The 12,238-nt window shown below is 42.0% G+C and overlaps 1 protein-coding gene across 1 annotated transcript in view; it reads left to right on the top strand.

Annotated features, from left to right (window-relative positions):
* The window catches only part of LOC120978832 (sodium-coupled monocarboxylate transporter 1-like), a 74,169-nt gene that overhangs the window by 27,729 nt on the left and 34,202 nt on the right, over nt 1-12,238 (top strand). The window contains exons 7-9 of the mRNA XM_040407206.1: nt 7,241-7,370; nt 10,408-10,496; nt 12,049-12,158. Of these exons, the coding sequence (XP_040263140.1) occupies nt 7,241-7,370; nt 10,408-10,496; nt 12,049-12,158 (329 nt within the window). The remainder of the gene's footprint in view (nt 1-7,240; nt 7,371-10,407; nt 10,497-12,048; nt 12,159-12,238) is intronic.

Here is a 12,238-nt window from a genome sequence, read left to right as displayed (position 1 = left end):
CATAGAAATGTCCATTTCTTTACACGTAGTAGTTGCATAACAAATGGCCTTCTCCACTATTTCACTGCGCTGATCTGCAAGAAAAGCTTTCAGACCTTGTAGTTTCACAATGCACTTTTCAAGAGTGAGTCCCACTGTTTGCAAATACTTCTGTGTGATATTAACTTCTTCTAGAACTTCACACCAGAAAGCAAGGTAACACAAAAAAGAAAAATCACATACGGCAGAGAGCAACATCTGAGCCGATCCTCTTGTGTCCACATTTTCTTCGGGATTACACAGTTTTTCAAGGGTTGAAGTCAGTTTTTCGAAAATTTGCCCTCACTGGCTTCACAGCATCATAATGAGCGCTCCATCTTGTTTGGGAAAGTCTTTTCACTGTCACACCTAAGTTCTCCATCAGCAATTCCCAACGATGTGTAGAAACCGAAAAAAAGGAATACACTCTCTCCAATGTTCCAAAAAAGGTCACACAGGAAGCAACACTTCCAAATGAGTGCACCCCACAGAGGTTCAGGGAATGATTTGCACATGGCATAAACAAAGCCTTGGGATTAATCTCTTTTATTTTTGCCTGCACACCACCATGAATCCCTGCCATAGTTGCAGCATTATCATATCCTTGACCACGGCAAAGACTTATGTCTAGTCCATCTTCCTCCAGATGTTGCAGGATATTTTCTGTGAGCTCAGCAGCAGTCTTTCCAGCAATAGGAAAGAAGCTCAAGAATGATTCTTTTACTTCAACCTTGTCACCTTCAATATGAACATATCTGATCACTTCACACATCTGATCAGTGTGGGACACATCAGGGGTGCTGTCAAAAAGAATCCCAAAGTATTTTGCTTTCTTGATATCAGCCACTATTTTGTCCTTCACGTGATTCCCCAACAGACAAATTAATTCATTCTGAATTTTTGGAGAGAAATAGGAAGTCATTCTCTTTCCAGATGCAACAGCATGTTTCAGTCGCATGGAATGTTCTTTTAAAATGGGATCATAGTTTGAGAGCAAATCTATCAATTCCAGGAAGTTTCCTTTGTTTGCTGATGACATGGTCTCTCTATGACCACGAAAAGGAAGATTCTGGTGAGCCAGAAACAAAGTTACATCCAAGAGGCGATGCAAAATATCCCTCCATTTCCTTTTCTCTCTGTCCACTGTTGTTTGATGGACATGATCAAGGCATTTTTGTAGCTTCAATCCTGCTCTCAAGGTCTTCCATTTCTCCAAGCATGTAAGATGCTGCTCAGAAGCCTCATGATCAAACACCTTTGGGTTCAGCTTCCACCACAATTGAAACCCAGTAACAAAACTAGATGTACCTGTTAGTTTGTCATCTACAGCAAAAAGTCTGCAGCAGAAACAAAACAAACTCTGTTTTTATGGAGAGTACACCATCCACGTTCTAAGAATTTTTTCGCCATTAGGCAGAGCCTTATAGAACCATGCAGTGGTCAGCTGTCGACTCTTCCCTTTTGATTTCTCTCCTTGTCTTTCAACAGGATTGAATGGCCCATCTCTATTTTGGAAAGGTTCACTTCCCCTCTTAATAAGGTCCACTCTTAAGACATCTGGAACTGGAACTGGCCAAGCAGCAACATCAGAATAAACTGACAGTCGTACAGTCTCCTCTTCTTTTTCTTCTTCATCATCATCAGATTCTTGCCGATGCAGGCTTTTGCTGGCATCTCCTTCGTCTACATCACTTTCACCGCTTGAAGCTAAAACGATCTTCTCCAATTCTTGCGCGTTCACATAGAAATTTTCTTGAGAAGATACTTCAGGCATTTCACCTCTGGATTCACCAGACTGAATGTCTTCAGCACTTTCTCCTACTGCGGTAGATGTTGAAGGTGCAACATCACCAGACTGAATGTCTTCAGAACTTTCTCCTACTGCGGTAGATGTTGAAGGTGCAACATCACCAGACTGTATGTCTTCAGCACTTTCTCCTACTGCGGTAGATGTTGAAGGTGCAACATATTTTAAAATTGATCCAGACATCGCCTCAGCTGACTTTTCTCTTGCCTTCTTAATTTTTCGCTGCTGAGACCCGCTTGGTCGATTTCGCTTCATATTGGTGTTTTCTGCAAAAAAAAATCTAATATATTTTGGTTCTAGCCAGGGTTGGTTAGTGCGATATCAGTCTTAAATTTCCCATCTTGACATGCCATTTGTAAAAGTAAACAATCTAGGGTATTTAAAATTGTCCACTATTTTTTAGTAGTCACAAACCGTGGGCATAGTTAGTGTTCACATTTTTTATTTATTTTTTTGCATTCTGACAAAATCTGCACTTTTCACTGGTATCAAAATCACACATTTTTACGGTTTTCAAAACGCTCATATTTGTGTTTGGCGATGTCCCCCGACTCGAGTACAGCAGTATAGTACATTAATAATTAAAAACACCTGCACACCCCCTTAATAAAAGTAAATCCCGGCTGCACCCACTCCTTAATAAAAACACCTGCACCCCCTTAATAAAATAAAACCCTGCCCCCTCTTAAATAAAACCCTGCACCCTCCTTAATAAAATAAAACCCCTGCTCACCCCCTTAACTAAATAAAACCCATTAACCCCCCTTAATAAAACCCCTTAACCTCCCTTAATAAAGTAAAACCCTGCACCCTCCTTAATAAAATAAACCCCTGCACACCCCCTTAACGAAATAAACCCATTAACCCCCCCTTAATAAAAATAAACCCCTGCACACCCCTTAACAAAATAAAACCCCTTAATAAAATAAACCTCTGCACACCCCCTTAACGAAATAAACCCATTAACCCCCCTTAATAAAACCCATTAACCACCCCTTAATAGACCCCTTAACCCTTCCTTAATAAAATAAAAACCTGCACCCCCTTAAAAAAATCACTTTCCATCTGCACCAAAAAGAAAAAAAATCCAAATCCCCATCAATAAAATGAACAAATCCTGCACCCCCCCTTAATTACACCCTCTCTTCTCCCCTTAATTACACCCCCTCCCTTAATAACACCCCCCCTTAATTACACCCCCTCCCTCCCCACCTTAATTACACCCCCCCTTAATTACACCCCCCCCCTTAATTACACCCCCTCTCTTCTCCCCTTAATTACACCTCCTCCCTTAATTACACCCCCCCTTAATTACACCCCCTCCCTCCCCACCTTAGTTACACCCCCTCCCTTAATTACACCCCCCCCTTAATTACACCCCCTCTCTTCTCCCCTTAATTACACCCCCTCCCTTAATTACACGTCACCTCCTCTCTTAATTACACCCCCTCCCTCCCCACCTTAATTACACCCCCTCCCTTAATTACACCCCCCCTTAATTACACACTCCCCCCTTAATTACACCCCCTCCCTCCCCACCTTAATTACAAACCCCTCCCTTAATTACACACACACACCCATTAATTACACAATTATTTACTCACATTTTGATGATGCCTCAGGCTCCGTCCGACCGCTGGTAATGGATCCTTCCGCTTCTTTAAAAGATCCGTGAAGGCGGCGCGGCGTCAGCGTCGTGACGTCATGTTGCGCGCCGCCGCAATAATCCTTCCACAGAAGCCGGCGCCTGGCGGAGTCGCGTCGCAGCAGTGGATGGAGGGGTGACTTCGTCATGGCACCACCCTTGTGAGTGGCACCCGGGGCGGGCCGCCCCCCCCGCCCCCCCCTTGGTACGCCACTGCTGCTACAGGTTATGAGTCGAGAAGAAGAGAGAAGCCTGGAGACTTCTTCCTCTGTTATAGGGTCAAAAGAGAAGAGAAAGCATGTGGAGGAATTGGAGGGAGGAGGATTGAAATTATTTGGGGACTGGGATATTATTTCCTGCCGGATACTGCCAATCTTGTCTCTGAAGTACATATATCAAAGGGGCCGCGCAAAACTCCAAGCCAATAAGACTGATATACGTCTTCCACCGACTTCCAGCAAGCACACACTTGCTTCGTTAGGCGTTTCTTTCCATTAACATCCTGTGAGATATTAGAGAAGACACGCACATAGTGAAGCACTGCAACAACCAGCCGTTCCTCCTCTCGATATTATACTCACAAGTGTATAAGTAGAATATGCGCCTTAAAAGAAAGCCGACTAGTAGGCCCTCTGCACGGTTTCTCTCGTTGTGCCTCCTACAGATGGTTCAATGTTGCTCCCATAGTAAAAATCCGTATTTTAAAATTCATAAATATGGTTTATTATACTCACATTTAAATAGAATAAAATGCGCAACAATAAATCAACACAAGTCAATGCTTCTGCCCGACCTGGGTTTCGCTCAAAATGGCTTCATCAGAAGCTAGGGATGTTGGTAAGTGCCGATATTCGCTATACATTCGCGATAAATTCACGATTAGAATATTCGCGAATAGGAATATATAGCACTAAAATTTGCGATTCGAATATTCGCGCTCAACACTATTTAAGACAAAGAGGGTGAAATTGTGGACTGGATGGCTTACTCCTCTTCTCAGTCACAGCAGGATGATGTGGATGTCACTTCAGAAGCTGTGACCATGCCTTGCAGCCAAAGGTCACAGCTTTCCTAACACACACAGTACAGACCAAAAGTTTGGACACACCTTCTCATTCAAAGAGTTTTCTTTATTTTCATGACTATGAAGGCATCAAAACTATGAATTAACACATGTGGAATTATATACATAACAAACAAGTGTGAAACAACTGAAAATATGTCATTCTAGGTTCTTCAAAGTAGCCACCTTTTGCTTTGATTACTGCTTTGCACACTCTTGGCATTCTCTTGATGAGCTTCAAGAGGTAGTCCCCTGAAATGGTCTTCCAACAGTCTTGAAGGAATTCCCAGAGATGCTTAGCACTTGTTGGCCCTTTTGCCTTCACTCTGCGGTCCAGCTCACCCCAAACCATCTCGATTGGGTTCAGGTCCGGTGACTGTGGAGGCCAGGTCATCTGGCGCAGCACCCCATCACTCTCCTTCATGGTCAAATAGCCCTTACTTTCAAAGTTTTCCCAATTTTTCGGCTGACTGACTGACCTTCATTTCTTAAAGTAATAATGGTCACTCGTTTTTCTTTACTTAGCTGCTTTTTCTTGCCATAATACCAATTCTAACAGTCTATTTAGTAGGACTATCAGCTGTGTATTCACCTGACTTCTCCTCAACGCAACTGATGGTCCCAACCCTATTTATAAGGCAAGAAATCCCACTTATTAAACCTGACAGGGCACCCCTGTGAAGTGAAAACCATTTCAGGGGACTACCTCTTGAAGCTCATCAAGAGAATGCCAAGAGTGTGCAAAGCAGTAATCAAAGCAAAAGGTGGCTACTTTGAAGAACCTAGAATATGACATATTTTCAGTTGTTTCACACTTGTTTGTTATGTATATAATTCCACATGTGTTAATTCATAGTTTTGATGCCTTCAGTGTGAATCTACAATTTTCATAGTCCTGAAAATAAAGAAAACTCTTTGAATGAGAAGGTGTGTCCAAACTTTTGGTCTGTACTGTACATTGACACCACAGCTCTATTGTAGCACATGAAGTGGCATCACCTAATCCAGAGGGAAAATAGAACTGACTACCAGCTAGCACAATAAGAGTTTCCTCCTTCTCCCAGTCTACTTTGCAGCGGCCATATGCAGAGCAGTGTCATCATCATTATCAGTTACTTCTTCTTCTGTTCAGACTACACCTCCAACTCTGCTCCATTGTCAGCTATCGATAACAGAATGTGTAGCTAGAAAATGACTCTACGCACCCAGCAGCTTAATTCCAACCTGGTCAAGTGAATGGTGGAGCAGTTGCTGCCGTACCACTTAGTGGATTATGCTGCATTTGGGGAGCTGATGGAGTACACTCAGGCTCATTGAAAGATACCTAGCTGCCATTTTCTCTCCAAAAAATACATTCTGACTTGCACTGTCACATGACGGTAAACGTGGGCTGCTCCTTGCAATTCTCTCTGTGCGAAAAGGTGCCTGTCACCGTGAACACCTGGAGCAGCTATTACGGACAGGGCCAGTATATGACTTCCATGGCCTACTAAGTCAATCGTTTTTTTGCAGTAAGGCAGCACTTCAGCAAAAGACCAGGTCCTATTGACACCTCCATGTTTGTGTTAGTCTAGTTCCCAACCCAGTCACTTATCCGCTTCCTCCACTTCCTCCTCCATGGACATCCTCAAGTCCCCAAGAGAAGCAGGGCAGGATATTGCTCCCATTCCCCCTCACTCCTATCATATGTGTAAAATAAAGCGTTGCCAATGTGGTGCTAGAGCTGACAGTAGCCACAACCCATCAATTGCTAAAATGCAGTAAACATCCTGCTGGATGCCTCCCCGCCAACTACAACTGTGCAAGGTGGTCAGCAACAATGGCTGGAACATTGTGGCCATGCTGGAGTTGCAGCAATAGAGCGGTCTGCCATTGCCCCACTTGATCCGTGATGTTCCAACTTTCTGGAATTGCACCTTGCTTATGCTAGCTCATCTGAACGAGAAGCATAAAGCGGTGAATGATTTTGTCATGCACCAGACAACCTCAGCAGGGACCAAGTGTTGTTTCAAGATTAGGCAGTGGGAGCTCATCAGAGATGCCTGTTGCATACTCTGACCCTTTGAAATAGCCAGCAGATTTGTCAGTATAGACAACTACAGCATCATCGTTGTCATCCCCATGATATTTATATGAATGCAGATGCAAACAAGTAAAGGCAGAATAACAGATTATGCATCTTACTAACTACCCTGTAGCTGTTGGGAAGTGGAGGAATAGGATGAGGAGCTGCCATTGAAGAAGGAGGTGCAGGAATAGTCTCTTGTGCAGGAGGATAAGGCTGATGATAATGATGACAGAACTGGGTCCACTCATATGCTGGTGAGAATGGCAAGCTGTCTGCTTGCTTATGCATTGACAGGCGCATCTTTACCATCAAGCATTCTGATGATTACTTAATAGCTATGCTTTTAGACCCTCGCTATCAGAGCAAAATGGGGGAATGTTTTCTTGTTGCCAAAGGGAAGGGCAAATTACTTTATTACTAGGATACACTCAGGCATGTTTTTAATTCTAGATGTCCAGGACAATTTTAGACATTCCTCATGTTGATATTCTTGACATTTTAGTCACATATAAATCTAATATTGTTGGCATCATGTTAGAAGAGTAGTAGGATGTTTTGAATTAAATTTTAAGCATACCCCATGGTCCCCATTGCTATTCTGTAAATTGTCCTAATCTCTTTCTTATTTGAATCTTCTAGGGCTCTTTACATTAATCTGATAGGATTATGGGCAATTCTTGCTTGTGCTGTGTTGGCAGGCCTTATTCTTTTCTCAGTATATAAGGACTGTGACCCTTGGACCTCAGACCGTGTATCTGCTCCTGACCAGGTATTTCTTAATCCTATGGTAATGGGTTTTTCAACTGGCTTCTTAACAGACTATGGATAATCCTGCTTGATAACATGTATGTGAGGAGATGTGGAGGGATGCCAGATACACAGAAAAGTTGTGTAATAAAAAAGTTCCAACACCAGGGGTAGACTGACCATAGACCCTACAGGGAAATTTTCCAGTGGGATGATTGGGGCTGCCCAATCCTTCCTCACGGTTGGCAGCTGGGTACATAACAAATTGATGCTAGGAGCATAAGGTACTTATGCACCTGGCCAGCGTCCACAGGTGCCCTCCTGAATTCAACTTTATCGCCATCCTCAGGATGGTGATACAGTTGAATACTGCAGCGAGGGCAGCAGTATTATGTGTTGCTATGTGATATTTGATTCTACTGAGGCAGTATTTTGTGCTGCTCTGTGGTATTTGGTTCTGCGGGGGCAGTATCTTGTGCTGCACTATTGTATTGCTGCCCTTTCTACTTCTGTTATCCCTCCCTGCTTATGTTGGCCTGCCTTCTGTCTATTTGAACCTGCCTACAACATGGGGACACTTTTAGTTTTTGTTCCAAGGCCACTTTAAGTTCCCAGTCCGCTCTTGTCCAACACTCAAACAGTCCATTAAAAAGTAGGGTTTAGTACAACAACTCCAGATATAATCTTGTAGTACAGAAAAGAAGCTTAATCTAAGATTCTAGGGGATGTTTATTCCAGTTAGCTAAGGAGTAAGGAAGCAAATTGTTTTCATGTGTATATCTCTTTATGCACCAATCATATAAAAACAGTAGCTTATAGATAACACATCTTCTCTTTTGCCATAATAACTCTTCCTAATTAGATAAATATAAATTACTCTAGGATTCATTAAAAGGTAAATAGCTTCGAAAAAGGGGAGGCAGTAGGACTTATGTTCAGTTGACCACTGTAATAGCTCCTGTTATGTACATTTTCAGTTATTTTTTCCACTAATGTGTTGGTCTCAGCGTAGAACAATTTTGTGATCACATTGGAGGTCTCCAAGGAGTTTGGCATCATGGACATGGATATTATAACGAACTTGTCTCCCATAGAGGGTCCTCTGTTGTAATTCCTTTAGCCTCCAATTTCATATAGAGATTTTAGTGGCATGATTCAGTGGATTATCCATATATGTATACAGACGTATTTTTCAACATTTTTTCTACTGTTCAATATGTCAGTCAGTTCCAGCTGATGGAGTGTGTAGAGTAGTACACAGAGATGGTGTGGCTTTGTACTAGGAAACTGTACAGAATATGTGTACTAATTTGTGTATAACCTAGAATTGTGCGGGATGTGGCTCTTGGAATTAATTTAAAGAAAGGGTCAGGACACAAGGTTTGCCTGGATACTACATCTTCTGGCTTGCCACAGATAGAGATCCGGTCCTCTGGTGTGGAATCCATGGACAACAGCTAACATGAATAGAAACCAATTTGTTGAAGCAAAATCAGAAATTGATCAAGCAGAAGGTCAAGGCTGTCAGAGTTCATTCAATATTCAAAGCAGATAAGTTCATAGGCAGTCAGCAGAATTACAAAAAAGAACAATCCAAACACTACATAAAGTGACAACCCTGTTTGCTCAGGCAAGTAGCAGTTGGGAAGGGTTCCTTAATTTGCCATAGAATTCAGTACTGAAAGAGTTATCGTGCAGGTCTATTTGTCATTGTCATGCTGGAAGACCCAGTCATGACCCATCTTCAAAGCCCTTACTGGGGGAAGAAGGCTGTTGGCCAAAATTTTGCGAGACATGGCCCCATCAATCCTCCCTTCAATACGGTGCAATCATTCTGTCCCCTTTGCAGAAAAGCACCCCCAAAGTATGATGTTTACACCCCCATGCTTTACAGTTGGGACGGTGTTCTTGGTGTTGTACTCATCCTTCTTCCTCCAAACACGGCAAGTGAAGTTGATAACAAAAAGTTTTATTATGGTCTCATCTGACCATATGACCTTCTCCCATACCTCCTCTGGATCATCCAGATGGTCATTGCCGAACTTCAAAGAGCCTGGACATGTGCTGGCGTGAGCAGGGGGACCTTGCATGCCCTGCAGGATTTTAATCCATGACGATGTAGTTTGTTACTAACGGTAATCTTTGAGACTGTGGTCCCAGCTCTCTTCAGGTCCTCCCGTGTAGTTCTGGGCTGATTCCTGACCTTTCTCAGAATCATCCTTACCCTACGAGGTGAGATCTTGCATGGAGCTCCAGACTGAGGAAGATTGACGATCATCTTGTGTTTCTTCCATTTTCTAATAATTGTACCAACAGTTGCCTTCTCACCAAGCTGCTTGCCTATTGTCCTGTAGCCCATCCCAGCCTTGTGGAAGTCTACAGTTTTGTCCTTGGTGTCCATTGACAGCTCTTTGGTCATGGCCATGGTGGAGAGGTTGGAGTGTGATTGATTAAGTGTGAGGACAGGTGTCTTTTATATAGGTAACGAGTTCAAACAGGTGCAATTAATACAGGTAATGAGTGCAGGGTAAGAGGGCTTCTTAAAGAAAAACTAACAGGTCACAGGTAGATGATCAAATACTTATTTCATGCAATAAAATGCAAATTAATTATTTAAAAAACATACAATGTGATTTTCTGTATTTCTTTTTAGATTATGTCTCTCACAGTTGAAGTGTACCTACGATAAAATTTATAGATCTCTCCATTCTTTGTAGCTGGGAAACTCAGGAAGAGCGGTGAAAAAATAATTAACTCCCATTTATTAATTTTATTCATTTTTAGTCACTTAATTTGTTGCTTTGTTAAAGTTTACTCAACAGCCAGTTTTAAGTTTAACTTGGCACCCATTCAGCATTTTCTGTTCAACAGAAACTTATTTTATGTTCTGGCTTAGAGGGGAGGACGCTTGTGTGACTCATATAGTTAATCCTTACAGGTGGTTGTATTCTTTCACAGTAAAACCTGTTGGTTCACCTTATGATCAAGTTGAAGGCAACCGTGTGAAGGCCTTGTCAGGCTTCTGTTATAATATCTTTCTATGGGTTTTATTATTGCAGCTCATGCCATATTTAGTGCTTGACATTCTTCAGAACTATCCTGGAGTGCCTGGACTCTTTGTGGCCTGTGCATATAGTGGCACTTTGAGGTGAGCAAGTCATACAGTACTTCCAGGTATTATGTTCCTTCTATTATGGTATCTTTTTATAAATTCAATATATTATTACATTGTCTATGGAAAATGCAACAGTTGAAAGGAACTAAGGGAAAATAAAAGTTCAGAAATGGTGCATTCATTATGTGAATCATCATACATACAGCATGAGATGCTGTGGGATTGCACTGGGATTTCACGTCTCAAATTTGCTATCCTACACTACAACATGTAGACATGCCTGTCAAACTGGCAGCATAACGATGGCAAATGATATTGCTGAATTTTCAGCATTTGTCCCATAACAATAATAAATCAGTTTGACAGCTTTTTCTCATCTTAAAAATATCCACTCTATTGTAATACTGTCAGTTTAATGCCCACTGCGCTTCATCCCATGTACTGCGCATGCACCAAACACAGTGGCCATTGTGCTGCAGAGCAGGGTTGCCAACCAGAATTTTCATTTTTCCTGGACAACTTCTCCCAAAATCACAGAGAGCCAACATTTTTTACGGACAAATTGGAAAACCATAATGGAGGATAAAGATGATAAGTAATACATGTCAATAGCTCAGTATACTAATAAGAACTCATTACCAGCATTTACTGTGAGCTGTAAAATGATGATACTTACCTCCAAAATAATCTAGTCAGGTTTCCCCAGCCTAAAAAAATCACGGATGCATCTATTTTTTTCATGGACACAGGAAAAAAGTCGCCTATTTTTACTGACTGTCCAGAAATTTCTGGACGGTTGGCAACCCTGCTGCCGAGAGACTTCAGGACCAGGGTGAATAAGTCTACACGCCTGGTCCTGTCAGTCAAAGAGGTGGGGACACGGCCTGTAGAAAGTGAGCGGTGCAACAAGGTGCAAGAGTGCCACCCTCGTTGCACCCAAGGACTAATTTACATATTATTAAAAAGCTGTTTTCTCTGCAATAAGGCCAGAGAGAGACATGGGAGCAAGAACATTAGAATCAGCTGGCAAGGGCTCATCGGACATGTAAGCTGGTTTTAATAGGATGGATTTGATGACAGATTCCCTTTAAAATTGAAAAAAAAGTACAAAGCTTCAAATACAGTATAGGTTTTTATAAAAAGTATAGTTTTTTATAAAAACAAATCTTTTAAAGGTATTTCCTTTAGGAAAGGTCATCAACTTCTGATTGGTTGGGATCTGAATGCCACAGCTGCTGCAGAGCAAACCAAGCACTGCACCATACATAGTGTCTATGTGTAGTATTGCATTCAGGTGCAGTCATTTGAATGGGAATGAGCTGCACAAAAGCCATATGATGTCAGCAGTGAAGTCAAAGACACCTGTGATGAGTGATATGCCACTTCTAACAGATGAATGTAGGAGTGCTCGGAGTCAGACCCCCATCAGTCTGATATTGATGCATATCTTGATAGGTCCTGAGATAGGTCCTCAATATTTAACTCACAGAAAACCCATTTAAGAACAATATCATAACAAATGATCACACAGTACTTTTCATGTCTATGTTTTTTTCCTCTAACCTATGACATTTTGCTTTTTTAGCACAGTGTCATCAAGTATCAATGCACTGGCTACAGTAACTATAGAAGACCTGATAAAACCATACACCAACCTCTCTGAAAGAAAGCTGTCATGGCTGTCAAAAGGAATGAGTGAGTCTCTACATTAGGGCTCGTTCACACGACCGTTGCCCCTCCATGCCCATGCTGTGAACCGCAAATGCACGGGCACC

Source organism: Bufo bufo, chromosome 1, assembly GCF_905171765.1.
Source record: "Bufo bufo chromosome 1, aBufBuf1.1, whole genome shotgun sequence".
Lineage (NCBI taxonomy): Eukaryota > Metazoa > Chordata > Amphibia > Anura > Bufonidae > Bufo > Bufo bufo.
The sequence above is the reverse complement of the archived record's forward strand: the minus strand, read 5'-3'. Positions and strand labels throughout refer to the sequence as shown.